This window comes from Archocentrus centrarchus, chromosome 19 (assembly GCF_007364275.1).
Source record: "Archocentrus centrarchus isolate MPI-CPG fArcCen1 chromosome 19, fArcCen1, whole genome shotgun sequence".
Classification (NCBI taxonomy): domain Eukaryota; kingdom Metazoa; phylum Chordata; class Actinopteri; order Cichliformes; family Cichlidae; genus Archocentrus; species Archocentrus centrarchus.
The window spans coordinates 24,190,316-24,216,949 of record NC_044364.1 but is presented as its reverse complement, the minus strand read 5'-3'; the positions used below and the strand labels follow the sequence as shown (position 1 = coordinate 24,216,949).

The window sequence follows — 26,634 nt, the reverse complement described above, 5'->3', positions numbered from 1 at the left end:
AAACAAGAAGCACTGAGAGGTTTTCATATCAGAGTAACCAACTGTTATTCTGTTATAGTTATAACACAGAATTATAAGTTCTGTTATAATTTATTCTATTTTTAACCCTTTAATGTATTTACTACCAGGTAATAGCAACATATCCTGCACTCTCATTGGTAGTCACCTGAATTACATAACTAAAAGCTCAGAAAAGTTTATCTCGGGTCCCACCCACTTTGTGAGCTCAGTGGTTATTCTGCCCGTAGTTTCTTGAAATTGGTAAATGTCATTCACTTTCTGTGGCCTCTGAACGCTGCAAATGACTTCCAGCGTGGACGCAGTTTTATGCAGAGAGGAGTGGAATGGGAAGCTGCAAACTGTAGGGACCGACAAGGCTCATCATCACAAAGGCTGGACAGTAATATTTTAATTTATAAATATATAAAAAATGTAAGTTGATGCAGTTGAAGCAAAGAAACAGGGTTAATAGTACCGCTTATGTCTAGTGACTAAACTATAGCCCATATCCTCAGCAGTACTGATTCTGGTATAAGTTATATAAAATGAGAAGCGATGGTGTTCCTTCACATACCAGTCATGTAAGGCCCATTTCCATTTGGTGACTGGTGCACGTTTGCATGCCAAAGTTTGAAAATTCAAAGTGGATTTGAAATCTAAACGCAAACTTGCTTTGGATCCCGATCCAAATTTGGCCCCATTGTCAATACAGAGTTATTTTCCACTACATGTTAAAGTTAAACTGCAAGTAAAAAACTTTCGAGGAATGTAAACTAGCAACCAACTGAAACCTCTTGACAGGATCTGCTCAGCTGTGGGACTTTTCCACGCAGAGGTTTGTAAGTCAGAGGTGCTTAGCTGGGAAAACTGCCGCAAAGGATCCTCAAATGTCTCTTTTTCCATTCTTTAAAAAAAAAAAAAAAAATATCAGACAGCAGAGAAACAGGAAGAACATTCAAACGCCTCACAGAGAGGTCCTGTGCAGACTGCAGCTGAGGCTTTTCTTGCCGTGCAGTGACAGTGCTAACTACTGAGCCAATTTTGTTCTCGTACTATTTAACCAAATGCCCGAACACAAACAGACACACAAAAAAGATGACCATCATCTTCATCATCTCAAAAAATGTGACTGGACTTCTTTGATTTTTTTGGAAAAAAAAAAAATCTTCATCAACACAGTTCAATGAAGAAACACAAGGATCCAGGTAGAAAAGACTCTAATTACAGATTTGCTTCATGTCTACACAATATGATGTATAAGCCCAATTCCAAAGAAGTTGAGACTTTATAAAATGGATATATAAACAGAATGCAATGATTTGCAAATCTCTCAAATGCACATTTTGTTCACAATAGAACACAGAAAACATATCAAGCATTTAAACTGAGATATTTGACTATTTCAAGAAAAGAATATTAGCTCATTTTGAACTTGATGACAGCAAAACGTCTCAAAAGGTTGGAAAAATAAGTGGTACTAAAAAGAAGCAGCTGGAGGAACATTTTACCACTAATGAGGTTACCTGGCAGCAGGCCAGTAACATGACTGGGCAGAGCTTCACCAATCTGCAAGAAACTGCATCTACAAATTGTGAAACAACCTCAGATTAATGTTCCTCAACATAAAATTCATCATGCAAAGAAGAAGCCATACGTGAGCATGTTCCAGAAACGCTGCCATCTTCTCTGGGCCAAAGTTCATTTAAAGTGGGAAAACTGTGAGACAAATCAAAATTTGAAATTCCTTTTGGAAAACATGGATGTTGCATCCTCCTGAAAGAGGAGAGAGACCATCTGGCTTGTTATCAGTGCTCAGTTCAAAAGCCTGCATCTCTGATGGTGTGGGGGTGCATTAGAGCCTATAGAATTGGCAGTTTGCCAACAGTGCAGAAAGGTATGTACATAAAGGATTTAGTGCAACATGTGTTCCCATCCAGATGTCTTTTTCAGGTGAAGACCTTGCATATTTCAGCAGGACAATGCTAAACCACATACTGTAACTATTCCAACAGCATGGCTCTGTAGTTGGACAGTCCAGGTGCTGAACTTCCCTCCCTGCAGTCCAGACCTTTGGACAATTGAAAACATTTAGTCCAGATCCAGGACTGTTGAGCAGCTGGAATCCTCTGGTCTCCTCAGTTCCCACACATTTATGGACTGTTTTTAAGATAAGGAGATGCTTCACAGTGGAAAACATGGCTCTGCTCCAACTATTTAGAGAAATATTGCTGCCATCAAATTCAAAATGAGCAAATATTTTTTCTTAAAAATGACACATTTTTCTGTTTAAGCGTTTGATGTGTTTTCTATGCTCTATTGTGAATAAAATATGGCTTTATAGGATTTGCAAATGGCTGTATTCTGCTTTTATTTACATTTTTTGGAACTGAGTTTGCGCAAAACTGATTTTGTGTATGGAACTACAGTACCAGTCAATGGTACTGTACATGTTCAGCTTTTAAAATGAGGCTTAGCTCAATGCACAGCTGGTTAAAGTGAAGACCTCAGATGGTTATTATGGACCCATCGCCTGGAATTTGCTCTTTAAAGATCACAATCATCTGCCATTAATGAAAAACTTAATCAGCAGATAAACTTCCTGGACGTGGCTTAGGTTCAAAAAGGTTATCATACTAATGCACGTGTCTGACAGGGCACTAGGAAATGATTCATGCCATTCACTGGAGGTGTTGACCTTTGACATCATTGTCCCAATAGTTACGCCTGTCGCTTCCTGTGCCGTAGCGTACTCCCTCTATAACAACCACCGCATTCTCACAAATGTACAAAACATAGTTTGTATTATCATAGCCATTAAAAATACTTTACAAACATTTTACTGTTTGTTCCACTGAAGAGTTCAGTAAACTGTTTCTGTATGTGTTTGTACATTGAGTATTCAGTCAGCTAAGGAGAGGACAAGTCTTCATACGTGTTTGCAGAGACAACTCCCTGCATGCCTTGTACAGTTTGTGTATTGCTGTGCCTTCATGTGAAGTGTGTGTAACTTGTGTGTGCATGTAAGTTGTCTGTCTATCCCTTTTGCCTCTGTGTGAAAGAGAGAATTCCCTGTGTAGTTTTGTTGTATGTCATTGCCATTTTGTGTTGTTTTGACATGTTAAAATGTCCTTTGTCTTGGTAGTTCAATGTCTGCATGTGACTGTATTCATGTTTAAATCTTTTTATCTCATGTGTGTGTGTGTGTGTGTGTGTGTGTGTGTGTGTGTGTGTGTGTGTGTGTGTGTACAGATTTAAGAGGACATGCCATTGACCAGGCTCCTCAGTTGTTTGACCACAGTCTCTATCAGCTTCTGTTTGTCTCTGTCATTCTTCCGGAACTGGGAGAAGATGTTGTTCTTCTTACTGGTGTCCTTCATCCTAAAGAAAAGAATAACACTTTCTCAGTTAGTGGGGATAGAAGACTTTTTGTCTGTAGAAGGGTTGTTATGAGCACAGAGCTTTCACATCTTTGTGTGGCTAAGTTAAAATTAACACTGGAAGATTTGTCCATTTATTTCAGGTTATCTGAATTAGTGGGAAACTGATATCCATCTATCCATCCATCCATCCATCCATCCATCCATCCATCCATCCATCCATCCATCCATCCATCCATCCATCCTCTTTCGCTTATCCAATGCAGGGTCGTGGTGAGTGCTGGAGCCTGTCCCAGCTGCCACAGTGCGAGAGGAAAGGTACGCCTCGGACAGATCGCCAGTCTGTTGCTCACAAATGCTGTTCTGGAAGAATGGCTAAAAATTCCCATAAACACACTCCTAAACCTTGTGGAAAGCCTTCCCAGAAGAGTTGAAGCTGTTATGGCTGCATTTTAAACCCTATAGATTAGGAATGTTACTCACACTCATTTGTGTGTGAAGGCAGACAAGCGAATACTTTTGGCAATATAATGTATATATATGCCCTATAGTTAGAGTAGTTACAGTATAATAATAAAACTACAATAACTAACAGTAATTCTAACTGCCAAATGACTCATTGGTCTCTGGGAATACTGTTGACATCCTTCCAAAACATAACCAAAATCAGATAATCAATGAATTTGTGAAGATCAGATGTGTTGTTCAAGAATCACAATTTACAGCTTTCTTTGTCAAATGACAAATGGTGAACAGATGAGAGAACAAATACATTAAGTGCTGAAGCAAATGCACACACGCACAGAGGGGACATTATGATTTGACACATACTAAAGCATGAAAGTAGAAAACAAAGAAGTGGTGAGGATGCTGCACCTACCCCCTATAGACTCTGAGCAGCAGCAGAAAAAATGAGAGAGTATTTAGAGCAGAGGAAACAGACCATCTAAACTTTTTACAGGTTATGTACAAGAATTGTAAAAGCTATTAAAATCATAAATTTCCACAAACCATTAGTACCATAAATTTGTGTAATTGCCCATAAAAAAAATTTAAATTAAAAATAAATTACCTGAATAGGCATTTTACATTCTCAGTTGTATAGCATCCATATAAAAGATTAACAGAGGAACAAAGCACAATAATGGACATAAAATGAGACAAAATCGAAGAATTTTTTTATATTCTTGAAACCCATCACAGCATGTTGTTTAATGGCATCTGCAACAATAACCACCCTCTCTGCAAGATCCTAATATACACAAATGTTCTGAGGGGAGGACCACACAGTACTGGCTTAAGTGAGGTGTGTTGAGTCTAAAGCCTGAGCTCAGATGTAACCACAGCTTATGGCAAATCATGCTGTTCAGACAAGAGAGGGGTCTGAGTTAAAACTGACTGTAAAACGTGTCCCTCTTCCTTCACTGATAACATTTGTTCTCAAAGATGCACAGTGCTGAGTCCTGATATGCTGCCAAATACCCCTCATTATGGGGGTCTCAAATGTGAATTTTAAGTGTTACTTGTTCTACTTGGTGGAATATCATAAAGATTTGGCAGGGTGCACTCATCCTATGCACTTACTTCTCCAGCAGAGCCAGGGCAGTGGCTGGGTTCACTCTCAGGTACTTGGATGTTGGCTGGCCATAATCCGCCAAGTAAGTCGACCAGTCCCACACCATGAACAGGTCCAGTAGCTACAAAACACACAGAAACTTACACCATTTATATTCAGCAGAACCTCGTGGAATTTCACAGTGCAGACACAGACCAAAACCCACGTCTTGCACATTATCCTGCGTTGATATGGCTTGTTAATTTTTGCAAGGATATCGTTTATGTGAAAGAAAATATAACATGTAACAGACTTTAATGTTTTCTAACTGGCTAATGGCTAACATTTTTGCATACGAGCAAAAACTTTAGCCAGAAGCCGCATACTGTACCATTTTCTTGTATTTACAGTGAACGACGCTCGAGCTCAGGAGGTAGAGCAGGCGGCTGGTAATTGGAATGCTGGCAGTTTTATCCCCAGCTCCTTCCCTGACTTCTCCAGTCTGCATGTGAAAGTCCAAGATACTAAAACTCTAGTTGTCTATGATGCTTCTGAAGGTGTGTGTTACAGTGATAAAAAGCACTGCGTGTATGAACGAGCATGACTGGCTAATTGCGATTAGGACAAGACTAGAAAAGCATTAAATAAACAGCTATAACTGAGTTCTGTCAATCTGAATCCCTTTCTCTGGTATGAAATTTCACAAGCCTTACTCAGTAATATAACAAGGCCAAAAAAAAAAATCTTCATTTTTTTTTAAAGATCTCTTTCCCATTTGTTCTGCTGTTCTTCACACTGCTTCTCCTACTTTTTTTTATGACACTGTAGTTCTTTTCTTCAAGTTTCACCAAACAGCATCAAGCTCCACCCACGATCGTTCAGGGCCTGGGCCTGAGACTCATGTCTACTAGGTTCTTCATGATGTTAAGTGTGAACAGGAACATTTAAAATGACCCCACCATGACCTCTGTTTAACCAGATGGAGATGACACCCCTACCCCACTCACATACAGTGTATGCTAATGTGAAATGTGCTAATGTGGGTGAAACAGCTGGGTATTTGGGCCATGTGGAAAGAACAGTGAAAGAACAGCTTAGTGCTAATAGCATTATTCAGCTGACTTAGACTCCAACACGCTGAATGAGGCTTAGCAGCAATACCATTATTCTCACCTGGAACCAAGTGATGAGCTCTGAGCAGGCACACACAGGTTGCTATCTGAGCCCAAACTTTATACTTTTAAAGACAAACTCTAGTCTGTTGTGAACTGATCCCGATTTCCTGACTTTGAGCATTGTTTTGAAACCATGGAAATAATAAATGGTAAATGGACTGGTTCTTATATAGTGCTTTTCTACTCTACTTGAGCACTCAAAGTGCTTTTTTACAACATGCCTCACTTACCCATTCACACAGGCACTTTTTTCTACACCTAAGTGCTTTCTATTTACCATCCTCACACATTCATACTTCAACTATAAGTTTGATCAAAAAGGAAAACTTTATGCCTAATCTTAAAATGTAGAGAGAGTGTCTGTCTCCCGAAACCAAACTGGGACCTGGTTCCACAGAAGAGGGCCCTGAAAACTAAAGGCTCTGCCTCCCATTCTGCTTTCAGAAACCCTAGGAACCACAAGCAGCCAGCAGTCTGAGAATGGAGTGCTCTATTGGGGTGATATGGTATTATGAAGTCCTTAAGATTTGATTGGGGCTGATTATTCAAGTCCTTGTATGCAAGAAGAAGGATTTTAAATTATATTCTGGGTTTAACAGGAAGCCAATGAAGAGAAGCCAAGCTCTCTTTCTAGTCCCTGCCTAGCTGCAGCATTTTGGATCAACTGAAGGCTTTTCAGGGAGCTTTTAGAAGAACCTGATAATAATGAACTACAGTATTTGAAACTAGAAGTAAAAAATAAATGAACTAGTTTTTCAGCATCGCTCTGAGTCAAGATGTTTCTAATTTTAGAAATATTGCACAAATGCAAGAAAACAGTCCTACATATTTGTTTAACTGAAGGACATATCCTGGTCAAAAATGACTCCAAGAGTCCTCACAGCATTACTGGAGGCCAAGGTAAGGCCATTCAGAATAAGCATCTGGTTAGACACCATGTTTCTAAGATTTGAAGGGCCGAGTACAACAACTTCAGTTCAATAAGGAGAGCTCAAAACTGCAGTTCTTGGCAATTATGGCAGTTCAATGGCCACATGAAGCTGGCTCCCAAAGCAAATAATCCCCATAGAGTCCTGCTTAAAAACTCCCCAACTAAACAATATTAAAAAGCACGTTTGCACCCTGGTACAAAAACTGCTTTTGGTTACAAAGAATACATTACAGTTTTTTAAATAACTTAATTTGGATACTGTAAGGCTTAGAAATCAATGGGGTTACAGCTTGAACTAACAGGTGTTCAACCCATGGAGCTTACTTCAGATGATGTCAGTCACTGACCTGGGTCTCTCCATCATGATTGTGCTGTGAGTGCCTTTTAGAGCATTTTAATTGAATTATCTGACAAATCTGATATTGCATTTGTTTGTTAATTAGCACTAATTAGCAGATAATCTGTGTCCCGTGTGTTGCATCCATATGTTTATTAATACAGCTTACTAACCAAGCTTGCTTGCTTGCAGTAACTTAATAGTTCATGTTGTCATCCAAATTTGGGCTGCAGTTGAATAAATTACATTTCCTTAGGAAGGTTTCTGAGTGAACGGACCTGCAAGTATCTGCACACAACCCCTCGTAAGAGCTGCCTTAAATCTCTAAATGCTTCAGTGTTTCCTTAATTACTTTTATTTTTAAATCATAGGGCAGACTGAATCATTGTTTATCAAAGACAATACATAAAGCAGTCCCATAATTCACAGACATACAATCTGGCCAAAAACAAAGAAGTACCAAAACTGGCAAGTGGCAGGTCGTGTAAATGTTAATTAACAGTGGATTTTCCATTTAATCCCATAACCTACCTGTATATTTTGAAAGTTCAAAGACAGGTCTTTAAGGACAGCGGCTCTGACACTGGTCATTGGATCCTGTCTGACACTCTGACACCTCCACAACGCTATTCCCACACTCTTCTTTCAAGATTACCCCTACTCCATTTATCTTCCCATCTGCACCATGGTAGAACAGTTTGAATCTACCTCCAATGCTCCTGGCCTTGCTTCCCTTCTACCTTCCACACACACACACACACAATATCTACCCTCCTTCTCTCCATCATATCAGCCAGCTCTCTCCCTTTACCAGTCAAAGTCTCTACATTTAGAGTCCCCACTCTCACCTCAACACTCCTGCCTTTCCTTCTCTCTTGCTGCCTCCTAGCACACCTTCCCCCTCTTATCTTCACTTTGTCTTTTATTTTTGTCGTTGCCAAAAAAAAAAAAAATCAAACATGGTACAAACACTGGTAAAGAATATGGAGGTGTCTAAATATGTGCTGTTACTGGTGTATTGTTCAGTGATAAAAGTTTACCTGTCGTAGGTCGATAAAGGCCAGCTGAAGTGTGTCTCCTTGGAACCCAGGGACTGGTTCTGAGCTGGCAAACACTGCAAAGATACCAAAACATCATCAGACAACAAGTCAACACAAACTTTTTCAGATCTGCTTCTTACTGCTGGGACCATACATACATACACTGGACATATGGTGGTCTAATGGTCATTGAGCTAAATGCTTGACCACAAAAAACAGAATTTAGTATTGTTAGAAACAATAAATCTTTCTTGTTGTGCATGAACCATATATGCTAAAGGACCACAGTCGAGAACCAGTCAGTGGATATCTAGAGGCAGCATTGTGTTGATCAGATTAAGTATCTACTTTTTTGTTGAAAATCACACCAGCAACACACCTGCAAAATATATGTGTGCGCAGAAACACACAAATGTGCAGCCACACACACAAATAAATTAGACAATGTTAACATCCTGGATTATAATTGTATTGCTTAAACAGCAGGGATATTTTTTAGCTTAGTATTACAATTTTTATGGTCAAAATATTCTAACTATATTTTTGCTTAAACAAACGAATCACAAGAATGTTTATGTATACTATTACCATTATCAATGTAAAATGGTTCCAATTTGTTTGGTCATTGTGTTAGTATAGGTTCCACAAGGGTCTATACTGGATCTCCTTTCCATTCACTATTTATGTAAGCAAAATATTGTCATTGCTGCAAGTTTATGCTGTTATGTACATTTTTGTGCAGATGACACTTGTGTTATAAGACAGTATGAGTTTAGTGATGATAAGGTGAAATCAGACATGTACTTGCCTTTCTCTTTCAATGTTTTTCTTAGATACAATAGAATGTTATTGTAGTATTTATACTTTTGATTATCAACGAATATTTAAAAACAAATATTTTAACATTGTATTTCTTTATACTCACATTCACACTGAATGACATCTAAGTTGAACTGCTGAATGGCTCCCATACTGATCTGTTTGAGTTCTGTGTCCAGCAGCATCTGCATCAGTGATGTAGACAGATGCTTACAGGCTGACATACAAGCTGTCTGGGCCACTTTTCCCTGCACAGAGAAAGATGGGGGCAGGAGGGAGGTATAGACAGGAAGCAAGAGTAGAGTTGACAGATGGAAAGATTAAGATGAGGACAATGATGATACAGAATGAGGATGAGAGGAGAGGAAAAGTGATAGAATGAGGTAATTTGATGGGGGTGAACATTTTTAAAAAGAGGTAAGGATTTGGCATAGAAAGGATTTGGTTTTTAGGAAGGACAGGATGAGAAAAAGAAGGTGAATAAAAAGGTATAAAACAGATTGAGGTAAACAATTGGCGGGAGGATAAAAAGTTGAAGGAGGAGTGTATGTGAAAAGAGGAGCAATACAGAAATGGGGATAAAGAGCAAGAAGGGCAAGGGATAATTCAATGTTAATGTTACATCAAATTCTGGGTGAACAGCAGGTATAAATACAATACTCTGCAAAAGTCTTGACTCACACTAATGTCTATATTTTGCTAGGAAAACGGAAAAAGGTGCAGTGATTTACCGAAACATACAGTGCCATGAAAAAGTAATTTCGCCCTTCTTTTTAAAAAAAAATTTTTTTGCATACTTGTCACACTTGAATGTTTCAGATCAAACAACTTTTAATATTAGACAAAGATAAGCTGAGTAAGTGAAAAAAGCAGTTTTTAAAGTATGATTTTATTTATTAGAGGTAAAATGTTATCCAAATCTACCTTACTCTATGTGAAAAAGCATTTGTGCCCTAAACCTAATGACTGATTGTGCCGATCCTGGCAGCAAGAATGGTTACTGTTTAAGGTCATGCCCAAGCATCTAAATCTGATTTGAGTCTGGACTTTGACTCGGCCGCTCCAAAAACTTTGTTTTGTTTTTGTTGAGCCATTCAGAAGTGGACTTGTTGCTGTGTTTTGGATCATTGCCCTGCTGCATTACCCAAGTGCACTTGCTTCAAGGTAAGAACTTATGGCCGGACACTCTCCGTCAGGATTTTGTGATAGAGAGCAGAATTCACAGTTCCAATTATAGCAAGTTGTCCAGGTCCCGAAGCAGCAAAGCAGGCCCAGACCATCACACCACCACCATGTTTAACTGGTGGTATGCTGCTCTTTTTATGAAATGCTGTTAGTTTTACACCAGATGTAACAGGACTCAAACCTTCCAAAACAACTTTCAACTTTTTTCTCGTCAGTCCATAGAATATTTTATTAAAAGTCTTTAGGATCATCAGGATGTTTTGTGACAAATACGAGATGAGCTTTTGTGTTCTTTTTGGCCAGCAGTGCTTTTCACCTTGGAACTCTCCCATGGATGCCATTTTTGCCCAGTCTCTTTCTTATTGTTGAATCATAAACTCTGACTTTAACTGAGGCAAGTGAGGCCTGCAGTTCTTTAGATGTTGTTCTGGGTTCTTCTGCGACCTCCTGGATGAGTTGTAAATGCACTTATGGAGTAATTTTGGCAAGCTGGCCACTCCTGGGAAGATTCACCAAGTTCCAAGTTTTCTCCATTTGTGGATAAAGGCTCTCACCATGGTTCAGGAGAGTCCCAAAGCCTTAGAAATAGCTTTGGAACCCTTTGCAGACTAATTGATGTCAATAAGTTTGTTTCTCAGCTGTTTCTTTGGATCGTGGCATAATGTGTTGCTTTCTGAGATGTTTTAGCCTACTTCACTTTGTCAGACAGGTTTTATGTAAGTGATTTCATGATTCAACGGGTCTTGCAGTGATCAGGCCTGGGTGTGACAACTGAAATTGAACTCAGCTTCCCAAAAACTGTGGATAATCATAGGGCATTTCAAATTTAAGTGTGAGAAATAGTGTTAATTTTGTTGACGAAATATTTTGTCATAGTTTTTGTCAACGACCCTTTTTTTTCATGACGATAACGAGACGATGACTAAATTAAAACGACCTAAAATGATAAAAACGAAAACGAGACGAAATTGCTTGGCAGGGATGACATCCAATCAGAACTGATTTAATTTTGTGACAGGGCGGGACAAGTTAGGAAAATATCCAATCAAACGCACAGTTGCGCAAATATGCTCTAAACCCGGGAAGACCAAACTAGCCTGTGATTTGTCTTTACTTCCGATAGAACTAAGTTATGTAAACAATGTCAGCAAGGAGAAAGAGAAGAGCCGATGTATGGACACATTTTTCCTTTGACGTTGTGACAAACAAAACGATGTGTAAACCACATGGGGCGACTATCTTGGGTAAAAACACGACAAATCTTAAACAACATCTGCAAACCAGTCACCCAGATCTCCATGCAAAGGTAAGCATTTTAATGTCATGCAGGGTAAAGTGTTTTTCCCAGTTTAGCGTTTGTGTTTAGAGAAAATCTCCACACCGCGGTGGATTAGCCTTTCCTGATCTTAGTCCTGAACACTGCCCTGTACCTTTCAGAGCGTGTCCTGCTGTAAAACGCTCGTATTATCTCAGTAAGGTGGTGTTAATGATCAGGTGTGTGGGAAGCAGGTGAAACGCTAATGTTATTAATATTAATAATATTAATAACTTTTAATACATTTTTAATTTTGTGTAAGTGTGTATAATGACTAATTCAAGGGAACTGAAGAAAAAGCATTTACATTTTACACCCTTTATATTTTAGTCGACTGTAGATTTAGTCGACTATATTCTTACTATAATTTCATCGACTAAAACTAGACTAAAATTAAAACTATTCAGATGACTAAATTATGACTAAAACTAAATTACATTTTCGTCAAAAGACTGACTAAAACTAAATCAAAATTTGCTGTCAAAATTAACACTGGTGAGAAATATGCAAAAATAAATAAATAAAATCAGGCAAAATACTTTTTTCACTGCACTGTACATGGGAATATAGTATATAAGGCAAGCACGGACTTTGTACAATTCTAAAGAGCAAGAAAGTCAATATTTGGTATGACCACTGTTATTCTTCAACATAACCTGATCTCTCTTGGGCAAGCTTTCTTGTCATTTCTTTAAGTAGTCTTCAGGATTAGTTCTCCAGACCTCGTTAAAGACATTCCAAAGCTCTACTTTGGATGTTGGCTGATTTTTGTTTTTGTCATGATGATCCCACACTGCTGTAATAATGCTGAGGTTCAGACTCTGGGGAATCCAATCCATCACTGATAGTGTATGTTTTTATACCGACGTATGCTTTCACTCCACTGACAGCGTGTTTGGGATCATTATCACGCTGAAAAATGAAGCTGTTGCCAGTCAGAAGCTTTCCAGCTGGTACTGTATGGTGAACCAAAGTCTGACTATCTTTCTGCAATCATAATTCCATCAATTTTGACAAGATCCCCAGCACCACTGACTGAAATGCAGCCCTCAACCATGGCTGCAGACACTCACTGTTGTTCCTCTCTCCTCAGCTCCTCATACACATTGATGACGATTTAAACCAAAAATGTTTAATTTGGATTCATCACTTCATGAGACCTGTTGCTTTCAATTTTCAGTCCAGTTCTTGTGTCATTTAGCATACCTCAGCCTTTTACCCATTTTCCTTCCTTAAGAAGGGCTTCTTGGCAGCCTCAATTTCACTTCAGCAAACGATACGTGGAACAACTTGAAGGACCTGATGCATCTTCCAGGTTCTGTGTTAAGTCTTCACTGGATTTTTTTCTTGATTTCTCAAGGACATGACTTTTAAATACTGTTCATCTGCTGTAGATTTTTTTTTGTCTTTTTGAGTCAGGCTGTTGGTAACAAAGTGTCTAAAGACACTGCAAAAACTGGTTCTTTGCCAAGTTGTCTGTTATGTGTAGACACAACCCTGTTCATTCCTCAACTCAGGTGCCTTTTTTATGCTTGAATCGTCTATAGGTCATCTATAGGTCAGTGAAAATTGTGAGGTACAAGAACTGGACTGAAAATGAGTGAAAAGTGCTCAAAGATAAACTTTGAAAGACCTTCAGAAAGACTGGAGAACTATTGCTCAAGACCACTTCAAAAAATTTGGCTCAGTTGGAAGCAGAGAAATGAGGAGTAGCTCAAGAGTTTTACACAGTAATGTACATACAGGTCAAAAAATATACAATTCAAAGGGATCAGTACTGCTCTATGCCAGGCGTCTAGAGCGAATGTAAGTACTAAGGCTTTTTACAAGATTTTCTTCAGTTTCCTAAAGATCATTAATAACTGCACTTGGACAGAGTGCTGTGTAGAACTGTACCATATAATATCACCTGCAATAATACTGGTATAAATTGTTACATGATATAAACATATTATATTGCAACATCACTGTTATAGCATCAGCATGCATTTACATTCCCTAGTGCTTGCAACAATGACACAAGCCCCAGCATGTCTGAGCCCAAGAACCACGTCAGCTGCCGATGACGATTTAAAAGAAAGGGATCTACTTCAACATCCTCTAACAAAACAGTGCTTTGCAGACTATGCCAGGAAATTGTTCCCAATTAAGGTGGAAACAAAAATGTTTCACTACTTAAGGCAAAAACAAAATGTCAAGTGCAACCAGGCTACGAAGGAGGAGATACTAGAGCAGGGATCCTCAAATCCAGGCCTCGAAGTCCAGTGTCCTGCAGGTTTTAAATGTGTCCCTGATCCAACACACCTGAGTCAAATATAGAAGTCATTAGCAGGACTCTGGAGAACTTGACTGCATACTGAGGAGCTAATTCAGCCATTTGAATCACGTGTGTTGGATCAGGGACACATCTAAAACCTGCAGGACAGCAGACCTCGAGGCCTGGATTTGAGGATTCCTGTACTAGAGACTGCTGATGTGTGACCCAGATGTAATCAAATGACTCCACCGAGTGTCACAGGAGCACTCGCTAGCTGCTCCATATGACAGGAAAAGCAAACACTGGATGAAAATTACAGATACAGTTACATAGCAGAAAAGCAGGGCTTTAAGTAGCTGGTTAAAAAACTCGACCCAAGATACAACATCACAGGCAGAAAATATTTTTTTAATTTCAACTTCATTAATTAACAATATTGTGCAGGTTCCTGACAAGTTACAAGGCTAAATTACTTTAATTATTGTTGAACTAAAGTGTTAATGTTAAAGTGTTACTGTTACTTTTTATGCTTACATTTCACTTAATCTGTGTCACTGGATATAATAGTGCTGCTGGCACCTTGCATCAATAGATTCACAACATAACAAGATTATAAGGTTCCCAACCCCTGAACAAGCCTATTATATACAATAGTAAGCCTCATACATTTGAAAAAAAAAATCTTAATGGCAAGTTTTCAACTATATGAAATGGTGTAACTCACAATATATGTGAAAAACTGCTAAAAGAACTGATAAGACCAGCATCTGTCACAGAAAGGTATGAGGTTAGTTACTGCACTATTGAACTTCAAGCAGTGTTCTTTGCAAAACTTCACTTATAAAACACCGCAGGCAACAGCCTAATGCATGCAGGTAGGAGACAACATACAGTATTCTCAACAAATAATTATACACACCATATAGTCCACATACCTCAATTTAGCATTTCCACCACTTGAGGAGATTTTGTTTAAAATATGCACTTGAACAAATTGGAAATGCTTCATGTTAAAACTCCACTGAAGTGTTAGAAATGCAGTAACTTTGAATAGCTCAGTAAAATACAATACAGCTAGTATGTGAGGCAAATACAAACAATCAGACAAACACAATATATTCTCTCTGATACTCATGCTGAAACACGGATGATGTGGTGAGACCTCACACTCAAGGATAATCCTGAGCCAAGCAGTCTAACTGAGGTACACAATTACATAAGAAGACTCCCCTTTCAAAACATCACCCAGTAGACAATCAGTGATTCCTGTAATCAGAGTTTGTCAGAAACAGAAATCACTGCAAATTGCCACAAAGACTCAACATAAGAAGTTCAATAGGAATATTTTGCCTCTCGCATGAAAAAAACAAAGCCTTTCTTTCCTTGATTTCCACAACATCCATCCTCCATGATGACAACTGACCAGCAGTAGTGGCACATGTGACAGCCCTTTAATCTAAATGAGTTGGCATCACATATCAGCCATTTACTCCAAATTTCTTAGATTACAAACTCCCGACAGCACAGAATGGCAGCCACCTGAGTGGCCATTCACATAAAAAAAGTCCCCTTATAAAGAAGGCTTTGAGATCTATGCGCTGAAAATACAATCAAACAAAGTTGGAGAAATCTGAAAGTAAAAGGAATCAAAAAGAATAGATGGTAGTGGATCTTCCATCAACACTAAAGCATAGAAAACAAAAAAAGGAATTTTGAAAACAGCGTCACAATTTTACTTTGGAGCCATGTTTAAAAAGGTGCCACAAACAAATATTACTTTTCTTTATGTGAAGTGTGTTGGGTGTAGTTGTGAAGTGTAGCCTCAAAGCAAGAAGGTTTCAGGTTTGAACCCTGTCTGGGAACTTTCTGTGCAGTATCTGCATTTTTCTCCCTGTGCTGCAGGTACTACATCTTTTCTGTTGGTTAAACCTAGCTACAGGGGACCACAAGCAAGTGTATTCCTAGTGCCAGTCCCAAGTCCAGATAAATGGAGAGGGTTGCATATGGAAGGGATTCCAGCACAAAATCTTGGCCAAATCAAACATATGGACCATCAAGAATTAAATTTCCATACTGGATCAGTCGGACCTGGGTTAAAAACTATCGCCTCCATTGCTGTTGGCCAACAGGGTGCCGGTAGAAACTGTGCTACATTTGGCCAAAGACAAAAGAAGAAGAGTGGGGGAAGGTGTGTTACTGTACAAGGCAACGAAAGAGAAGGAAAGCCAGGAGCATGGAGGTGAGAGTAGGGACTCTAAATGTATGGACTATGACTGGGAGGGGTAATCTTGAAGGAAGAGTATGTGAATAGTTTTGAGGAGGTGAAGAGAGTGCCGTGAGTTTGAAGCTGAAAATAAAAGGGGTGATGGTGAATGATGTCAGGGCCTATGAGGCAGGCTCTGGAGGGTACAGAAGCGTTACCAGGTGACTGGGAAAGTACAGCTGTAGTGCTGATGGAAACAGCCAAGAAGGTGTTTGGTGTATCTACTGGACAGCGGAAGGGGGACAAGGAGAATTAGTGGTGGAATGAGGAAGTAAAGGAAAGCATTCAAAGGAAGAGTTTGTCAAGAAAAAAATGGGATAGTCAAGGAGATGCAGAAAGTAGACAGGAATTCTGGCAGGCGAGGTGTGCGGCAAAGAGAGAGGTGGCAAAGGAAACAGCTTATGGTGAGCTATATATGAGGTTAGACACTAAGGAAGGAGAAAAGGACTTGTATCGATTGGTTAGGCAAAAACTGAGCTGGAAGGGATGTGCAGCAGGTTAGATTGGTCCAGATGACACACTTGTGGAGGTATGGAGATATCCAGGAGAGAAGGCAGTGGACATTCTGACTAGATTGTTTAAGAGAGTGAGAGGAATGGATAAGAAGTGTACTAGTAGTGATTTTCAAGAACAAGAGTTATCTTGAAAGCTGTAGTAACTGCAGAGAGATAAAGTTGATGAGCCACATCATGAAGCTATGGAAAAAGTTGTTGAAGCTAGGTTAAGAAAAGAGGTGACGATCAGTAAGCAGCACTATGGTTTCATGGCGAGAAAGAGCACTATACACGCAATGTTTGCTCTGAGAGTGTTGATGGAGAAGTATAGAGAAGGACAAACGGTGTTTAATATGGAGCTGCCAGGAAGGAGGAAAAGAGGAAGATCACAGAGGAGGGTCCTGGATGTAGTAAAGGCAAACACGTAGAGGGTTGATGTGACAGATGCTAGGGATACCAACAAGATGATTACATCTCAAACATCTCAAAATACTACAAATACAGCATAAAATATAAAACACTACAAATAAACAATATAAAATACATTAAGTGGTTTCTCAAAAGAAACATGCACAATCTCCTTCACTGCATTCCTTATTATGTATTTAAATTCACAAATGGATAGCAGCATGTTTAAATTTAAGTCTTTCTGTATTCCATGTCCAAGGTGCATAATAAGAAAATGCTGTTTTCCAGATCTGTCTGAACTCCAAGTACATCAAGAAACAACCATTCAGAGGAGTGTAGCTGGTAAACACTGAACCCTCGTCTAAAATGGTCTCAGTGGATGGGTGGCTGTGAAGAAGTATTTCTGATTCTTAATCAGAATCAGAAATACTTTATTAATCCGCAAGATTAATGAACGAAGGGAAACCAGGAGAAAAAGCTGAGGTATGCCAAATTACACAAGAACTGGAAAGAAAATCAATGGCAACAGGTCTTATGGAGTGACGAATCCAGATTTGAAAGTTTTTGTTCAATTCATCAGTGTGCACATAGGAGGTGAGGTGCAACAGTGAGCGCCTACAGCTATCCCTAAAACACAGTGGAGGCTCTGTCATGGTTCAGGGCTGCATTTCAGCCAGTGGTGTTGGGGATCTTGTCAAAACTGATGAAATTATGCACACAGAAAAATACCAGATTTTGATCCACCAGCTGATTTGGCTTCATTTCTCAGCATGACAAGGCTCCCAAACACACTGTCAATGCAGTAAAAGCATATCTCAGTGTAAACAATATACTGTATTTCTTTTCACATGTGGATCTAGTTCCCATTTTCCTAGCAAAATAAAAAGAAACGGGGGTGCCTCAAGACTTTTGCACAGTACTATACTCCTCAAACAGCGTATTGTCAAATTCAGTGTTCGTTCCAGTTTCAGCAGACACACTGTTGTTGACCTCATAGTGCAGCAGATTCCACTGTAAAAATTAGCAAACAGACATCTGTACAGAGCCTCACGTCCACCCTCTGATAACAAAATGGACTTCACTCAGATCCCAGTGGACTCTAGCCTACTTGCCAATGTGGAAAATTTCTTAGGGCTACCTAGAGCTTTATGATCCACCTAGGGTAACTAATTGCTTGCACACATTTTCTGACACATCTTTGGCCTGATGCCGTTATACTCATTCAACAGCAGAGATAAAATTTAAACTTAAGCTACAAAGAGTCAAGAACTACTACTCTCAGCAACTACATAATTTGCTTCATGTTGCATGAAAGAAAAAAATAAAGACTTCATTTTGCATGAGGGAAAAAAGAATGAACTTTCTTGACAAGTATGTAGCAGGCATCAGAGTAGTCTGGCCTTATCTGCAGTAGATGTTACTTGGTCCTCTGTTCCACTCTCCTGCAGATAAGTGTATCTGTTGCTCAGATTTAAATGTAATAATCATTTCTGAATGTCTTCAGTAACAGCAGTTCCAGCAGAAACCACAGACTGTACATAGAAGATAGCCATAGCTTTCAGGTCTGAAAAATTAAGTCAATGCAGAGGTGCCTTAAACCTGCACTTGTCAACCACAAGTTGTTAGCCAATGAGCGTGCAGTGTCCCTCTGTTTCACAGTGACATCTGCCCATCCTTGTGATGTTTGGTTTCACAAAGCTAAAATGGGAACAAAATACTCAGCTTGAGGCTTCAGAATTGGACTACACATTAGGTGATGCCATTGTGGCTACATCCATCTTTTATATGCAGTCTGTGGTAGAACCAAAAGCCTAGAGATGTGGAGCTTCTGAAGTCAAACATTAGCATGCGTTTTATCTCCCTTCTGCCTGTAGTTTAGTAGCAAAGTGTTATAGAATCCAGGCAGGGATACTCACCGACATCGATGCATGATCATTGTTGTTATTCTGAGTAGAGAACCCCCAAACCAACCAAAAATGGAAGGAGGAGAGGGAAAGAGGGAAAGGACAGGAAAAGAAATGTGGCAACAATAAATGGACAGGAGGAGGTAAATTCAGCTAAAGATATCTTGCATGCTTGACATGTCAAATTAATCAAGGAGTAGAACAAATCAATTACAAAGCTGTTCATTACAGAAGGTGTGGATGGGGACACAGCAGGAGACACTTTTGAAAAACAGGAAACACAGCAAGCTAGAACTTATCAAAGAAATAATAAGAGATGCAGGAGAAGAGAAGGTACAGTCGACAAACGACTAAACAGGCTGTGAGCTGTCAGCTCCCTGGGTCGAATCAGTTTCTGATCAAGTCCTTCACAAATGTGCCTAGTTTGGTTGAAACAACAGTGTAGACGCCACTAACAGCACAAATACCATGCATTTGCACAAATCACCACTGCAATATGTACACAGCTCAACTTAATATTCACAATATAAACCTTTTTCAGACAGCACCTACAGTTTGATAGGGATGTGATGAACACATCAAAAAACAACAGAGAACAGATGATGGAGGGAGGTCAGGGAAAATGGGGGGGGGGGGGGGGGGGGGGGCAGGAAAAATAATACTGCATCTCTATTATTGACAAAATAACATCAACATCGCAGCAAACCATTTGAAAACAGCTAGAACGTGAGCAAACGCAAAGAAAAAACGACAACAACACAACGCCACAATGTTTATGTTCCACAGTTCCCAGAGAGAGGCGGTGAGTGTGATGTGTAGCGGTGAGTGGTCGGATCATACTCACCGGGAGGTGTGTGAAGACCTGGAAAGTAGAACGTAGGAAGTTGATCAGGTCCATGAGATATCCTGAGGCGCGGCCGTCTGACTCGGCCATGCCCCATTCATAGTCTGCTAGCTGGATGAATTCATCAATCTTCTGGTTCAGTTTGGTATAAATCTCTCCCTCTGCAGCATGGCGTGCATCCTGGGAAAGAATTTTTCCAAAATTTAAGGGGACTAAAGTATTATCTTACCTACACTCATTCATGTTTGGAATGAGAGACAGAGCCTCAACTACACTCACAGCCACTACATTAGGTACACCTGTAAAGGCACAGGTACATCTGTTCAACTGCTTGTTAATATCTAATCAGCCAATTACATGGCCGCAAATGAATGCATTCAGGTGCATAGACATAGTGAAGACAACCTGCTAAAGTCAAAAACAAGCATCAGAAAGGGGAAGAAAGGTGATAAGGTGAGTAAGTTAAATTCGGTTTGATTTAGTTTTATTTATGTAGTGCCAAATCACAAAATAGTCACCTCAAGGTGCTTCGTATTGTAAGGTAAATAAGAGATTATTAGCACAGCAAAGCAGTTGTTTTTTTCTTTTGGAACCCTAAGATTGGAAAGAACTTTGCCAGCTGTGATGAGTCTCAATTTCTGCTGTGATGTTCAGACGGTAGGCTCAGAATTTGGTGAAAACAACAAGAAAGCATGGATCCATGTTGCCTTGTAACAGTTCAGGCGTGGTGTAATGGTGTGGGGGATATTTTCTTGGCACACTTTGGGCCCCTTCAATTTCAATCTTATTTATATAGTGCCAAATCCCAACAACAGTGGCCTCAAGGTGCCTTAGTACCAATTGAGCATTGTTTAAATGCCACAGTCTACCACCTGAGTGTTGTACCCATCCTCTGATGGCTGCTTCCAGCAGGATAACACACCATGTCACAAAGCTCAAATCACCTCAAATTGGACATGACATTGAGTTAACTGTACACAAATGGCCTCCACAGTCATCAGTGGCCTATTCCAGGAAGCATGTTCAACCAACTCTGGGATCGGCAACTCTGAGTTTCCCGTTCTAGAACAGTTGATCGGAGTTAGTTCAATCAACTCTGAGTATGATCACCTTGAGTTAGCGCATGCATGAGTAAGGAAAGAAAGCCATCTTCAATGGAGTGCTGACAGCAGGATTCACCACAGCAAAGGATAAATAAAGAGCAGAGCCTCCATTTGAATCCGATGTATCGAGGATCACACGTGTCAGCGTGGAGCATGACGAGTCACTTTAATCAGCTTGACCAACTCTGTCATTATCATAGACTGAATAAAAGTTTGTTACAAAATATATAATTTGTTTTATAATGTTTGTTGTCATTATTTACATAACTTGAAAATGAATCCATTATGAACAGATGCAGACTGGATTAGCTGGGAAATGACTGGAGCCTGAACTGGATCTGGACCTTATCTGAATCTGTGATCCTGATCCATTTGGATCCTCCTGCTGTGCAGGTGGACTCGGACACGGTTTGTGGATCTGTTATAAAGGTTATGATCACTGATTTATGTGATATTCAGTGGAAAATATGTTGAGATTCATACTCTGAATTTCAGACACTGTAACTTTCAAAATGTTGACATTAAAGTCACTTTAAATACGTTTAGTTCAGGTTTCAAGCCTTAAAATCATTTCAGCCTCATCTTCACTCAAACATTCACATCTTCTCCAGGATCCAGACATTTTTCCATCAGTGAGCTTTTACAACACAACCAATGATCAATGATTGATCATTAATCAGTGTGTTCTGCATCTAAAGCTTTATACAGATCAGTGTGATTAACAGTGATGCTACAGTAACTACAGTAAATGTTTTAGAGGAACTGACTGACAGTCTGACAGCTGCGCTCATTTGAATCCGTGACATCATCGCTGTCTCCGTCCTTACAGCCTGTTCACGAGTGAACGACTGTAAAAGCTTCATGTTACGTAAAAAAATAACAAACTAACGTCTAACTGGGATTTCAGTGCTTGTAGAAACATAAACGTCTGCAGAGAGGAGTCAGAGAGACACTCAGAGTTTGTTGGATAAAACCTGCCAGCGAGCAGGTTAGGTTCACAGAGTCTGTTACCATGGTAACTGACTCAGAGTTGGAGTTAACTCTCTTTCTGAAAATGGAAACCCGAGTTTCCTCATTTTAGGGTTAACAAACCCAGATTTGTTAGCTAAACCTGCTTCCTGGAACAGGCCCCTGATCTCAATCCAATACAGCATCTTTAGGCTGCCAACAGGAGATTGGCATCATGGAGCGGACAAATCTGCAGTAACTACGTGATGCCATCATATCAATATGGACCAAAATTTCTGAGGAATGTTTCCAGCACCGTAAACCCATTCAGGTGACATTTTAAGGATATTTATTTGACTTCACACAGCTCCCCCTCTATAGTCGTCCTCCAGTTGGAAAAAGACCTTGATGAGATTTTATACACAAAAATCTGTTTCCAAAATCTTCTACATTTCTAAAAGCATGGAAATCACAAGTTTGTTCACAGTTGGCTGGTTTGTGACTTTTTTTAAAAATACATTGGCCATAAATGACAAAGAAATCAACAAAAGAATTGCTCACTTTAGGTCAACTTTTTAAGAAGCATAAAAAAATCTTCAAAAAAGACACATGATGAAAAAAATTTATTTATACTATGATTTATATCAATAGCGTTTTATGTCTCTTTACATAACCTTTTCCTATAGCCACACCAGCATCTGCATATTTCCTTTCTTGCTCTCTGTGTGGCCCTGCTCACATTCTCCTCTGCATCTCTGAGGAAACTGGGCTTCACTTGTTAGCAGTGTTACTGGTTTAGTAACACTGCTGCCAGATTTATCAGGTTGTTTTTAGATTTGGAGAATTTATCATCATATGAGGTTTAAAAAGCAAATATTCTACAATGCTACATGCCACTAACACAGGTTTGATGTTTGCTGGTTCAGCTGTTATAAAGCAGTCAACTGCCTTTTTGAAGGGGGGGGCAGGTACATGTCAGTCAACTGCCATCTTTGGTGCCATACAAATTCTAAACTAATTACTTTTTATAAATGTTCAAGTGTTTTGATCATATGTGAATTTATTTTCATTTGAAGTGTGACTACATATAAAGAGCAAATATAGCTGAAATGACAGCACAACTGTTATCCTGAGAGTATGTCCAAATAAATAAATATCGATACTAATTGCACAGTACTGATACCAATGGTGCTGTCTTCGCCTCCTGCAGCACCACTGCAGACAAGCAGGAACACAACCCCCTCTCCTCAGCAGCAGCTGAAGCAGCCGACGTTCACGACACTGAATGAAGAATTTTGTGAGTTGTGTTCAATCAATCATATGCGCACACACCTCTTTTATATTACTGCTATTTTTTTTGCACTGTGTGTAATATTCTAATATTACAAACAATAAATAATGTCTCTTGATTTCTTTTTGAGCACTGAACATTTCCCTGAGTACAGACATTAGGACATGACAGCACTGGGGGAGGTTTACTTTGAAAGTTGGCAACACTTCTGCAACATTTAGGGAGACTTTACATTTTCAAACAAATGTAAAACAATAGCTCTGTCATAATCAGAAGTATTAATATACGTTTATTTTTGTTCTGAGAGTTTTTGTTAGGTTTCATTTTTATATGACGTCTGTCGCCATTCAGTTATAATCATATGATCAGACCTCAGTCGAGATTATGAGACCTGATCAAGGTTTTGAAACTGCTGTTAATCGCTATAATCATATTGTTAAGCTTACATTTAACATTATCACACAGATATGAATGTGCTGACCAGCCAATAAGTATATTTTTTTAGACTACAATGGGAAAAATGCACATTTCAGTGACATTTTACCTTGAAGGTTGACAAGCCATAGAGTCTTGTGGTGTGAACTGTTTCCGGGGAGACATTGGTGATGTTTGTTATAAACTCCTCCAGATACCTGCAGGCCTGCTCCAGGTGGGTGGTATTAATGATGATCTGCACCAGCTACAGAGACAAAGTTACAGTTTTAAAATAAATGACTAAATCCGTTTTCATGACTACATGTGTGAGTTGTCCTAACCTCAGTCAATCCTATGTGGGGCTTCTTGATGAGGTTTTGCAGACAGCTGCTCAGAGTTCTAGTCAGCAGTAGGTTGGTTGATTTTCGTAACATATCATCAATCTCTGTTGAACTGGATACACAAAATATTTTGGTGTAGTAAGCACGACAGTTGCAAAGCTGAGAAACAACATTCGGGGTGATCTGATGTGAAGAAATGTTCATGTGGACTTACTGCAAGGGAACATAGAGTAAGTGTTCAGTAGTCTACCTGCGGTGTAGTGACTCTGAGAACTTGAGGCTGGCGTAAATGAACTCTTTGACCTGGGTGTAGATCTGAGGGACAGACTGGGACATTGGCAACTTCTTAGGAAAGTCCTGCTGCTTATGCGTACACACAAAACATAGAGAACAGCAGTATTAAATCAAGTGTTGTCACTGAATACAAGTTATCTGATAAGATATCTCTCTTTTATGTGGATAAAAATGGGTGCTCAGATTTGGAAGACTGTGGTACTTGAACATGTTACCTTCTCTATCTCAGCATCGTGGAAGGGAAAGCGGCTGACTACCAGTTTATACTCTTCCTCCGTTTCCACTGGGATGGGACTGTAGTTGTCCAGTTCAAAGATCTCTCTATAGGAAATAACACAGCTTAAGGTTTTCACAAACAAAGGGAGGGTTTTGGGAATCTCGCTCTCTTTTACTCAAATGTACTACAAAGTTTGTTCAGGCACAAACACCCAATTTAAAATGAGCATATTCCAAAAAAATAATTTTTCACTTTAATACGTTGTCTCTGTATTATTTACAGGATCAGTGATTTGAAAATAAAAGAGCAACCTCCACTGCAATAGCCTCCTGTTGCTGATGCTTGGCTTAAATACAGTGTAAACAAAGCTGATTTATTTATTTATTTATTTTAGATTTGTGGCACAGTGCTGGGAAACCTGTCTTTTTCTATATGTCACCAGCCCAGGCAAACAAACAGTCACACATGAGTGAAGCCCACCTGAACACCAGGGCCCATTTCTTCAGTAGCGTTTCGTTGTACTGGTCTCTAACCTCAAACAGCAGGTCGAACAAACGGTTCACTGGGAAACCATAACCCTGAACACAAATATACAAACATCACACAAACAGAAAACACTCACGTTTTCACACTTCAGCGCGACAAACAAATGAAATCCCATTCTGAACCAACCTGTAGTGTGTCAGCAAAGATGACTATGAGATTCTTCAGCTCCAGCACCAAGTCTGGATCATCACAGTATGACTGGAGAAAGAAAGAGCAATCACCAAACAACAGTCTAAAGCTGCATTACCTGCTTTGCTTACTAAAAACATTTATGAGAAAAAATGTTTTCATAGGACTCTATGCAACACCTCACAATTTAATAGCTTGTACATCCACCTTCAGCAGTAACTACTTGGAATCACAGTCCTGCTGAATGACCCAATTTGGGTCAGACAGATGGCCTCACATTTGACACTGTGGAGTAACTGTACTGTATAATTATGAAGTTTCTACTAAGTATATTTAGAAATGTATTCTTGAAAAAACTTTTTAATTAAACTTAAACATTTTTTATGGGAAATCTGTCTTTGCATGCAACATATCCTTATCCTAACAACATCATCCTTCGTACAATGCGAAAAGGGAAGTTGAAAGAAGTGGGAGAGCGAGATCGCGGAGCCTTATGAAATCTAATGTTACAGCAGCTGGCTGGACACTCGACACACTGTGAACGCACACTGAACTACTGCAAATACTGTCCTGGAGATACCATTCATGTTAACTACACTCCTGTTTTTGATAGGTATTTTCTACAGTTCTTCACATCCTGGGACGAGACCAGACAGTGTGACACGGCAAGTAGAGGCGGAGCCACACGACCCAATGGGCCAAATGCAGGCAACAGGATTGCCAGTTCAAACTCGTGCTTTTAGGAGAGTCAGCGGTGGGAAAGTCAAGTCTGGTACTTCGTTTCGTTAAGGGTCAGTTTCATGAATTCCAAGAAAGCACAATCGGAGCTGCCTTCCTGACTCAGACGGTATGTTTGGACGACACAACGGTCAAGTTTGAGATCTGGGACACAGCCGGTCAGGAGCACTACCATATTAAAAATGCCCCAATTCTAAAACGCCTACATGAAGTGCATCAAACAGAAAGTTGAGCAAATGCATCAACTAAGTCCTTCCAGTTCCTAGAGAGCAGGGTGATTTATGATCCTAAAAGCAACACAGCCGAGACCATTACACTGAATAAGGAGCCTACCTAAATCAGGAGTGTGTAAATCAACAGAGTGTGACACTCAGCAGCAGCTGCCTGTCTCTCTGTTGGTGTCTGTGTGTGTTTACTCACACAGACACCAACAATCTTAAAAACAGAAATCTATTTAAGCCATATTCAGACCAGTGCTAAATATAATCTACTCTTTAAGTCATGTAGTGTGTGTTATTAAAAGCATATTTTATTAATTTAATGATGATGGGCAGCATTCAATTCTTCACTGAGTTGGAAAAGTTTTCCTCACTGAATTTTATTTTCTGCATTTATAAGTTGGCATAAGATTCTGGACATTTTTTAACCTTTCAATCTGATGCAGACTGACAGATAGCTCTGTAAAAGCCTTGTTACAGTACTTCGAGCT

General features: G+C 39.5%; 1 protein-coding gene across 3 annotated transcripts in view; it reads right to left on the bottom strand.

The window, feature by feature from the left end:
* Nucleotides 1–216: 216 nt before the first annotated feature.
* The window catches only part of exoc6 (exocyst complex component 6), a 69,791-nt gene continuing 43,373 nt past the window's right edge, over nucleotides 217–26,634 (bottom strand). The window contains exons 13-25 of one of the 3 annotated variants that reach the window (XM_030755133.1): nucleotides 25,185–25,256; nucleotides 24,993–25,090; nucleotides 24,511–24,616; nucleotides 24,252–24,361; nucleotides 24,002–24,113; nucleotides 23,791–23,925; nucleotides 19,905–20,084; nucleotides 19,073–19,102; nucleotides 9,341–9,482; nucleotides 8,416–8,489; nucleotides 4,962–5,074; nucleotides 4,258–4,269; nucleotides 217–3,378 (exon numbers count right to left, since the gene is read on the bottom strand). In XM_030755133.1, coding sequence (XP_030610993.1) covers nucleotides 3,252–3,378; nucleotides 4,258–4,269; nucleotides 4,962–5,074; nucleotides 8,416–8,489; nucleotides 9,341–9,482; nucleotides 19,073–19,102; nucleotides 19,905–20,084; nucleotides 23,791–23,925; nucleotides 24,002–24,113; nucleotides 24,252–24,361; nucleotides 24,511–24,616; nucleotides 24,993–25,090; nucleotides 25,185–25,256 — 1,311 coding nt within the window. In that variant the 3' untranslated portion in view covers nucleotides 217–3,251. The remainder of the gene's footprint in view (nucleotides 3,379–4,257; nucleotides 4,270–4,961; nucleotides 5,075–8,415; nucleotides 8,490–9,340; nucleotides 9,483–19,072; nucleotides 19,103–19,904; nucleotides 20,085–23,790; nucleotides 23,926–24,001; nucleotides 24,114–24,251; nucleotides 24,362–24,510; nucleotides 24,617–24,992; nucleotides 25,091–25,184; nucleotides 25,257–26,634) is intronic. The other 2 variants (XM_030755134.1, XM_030755135.1) reach the window with 2 other exon arrangements.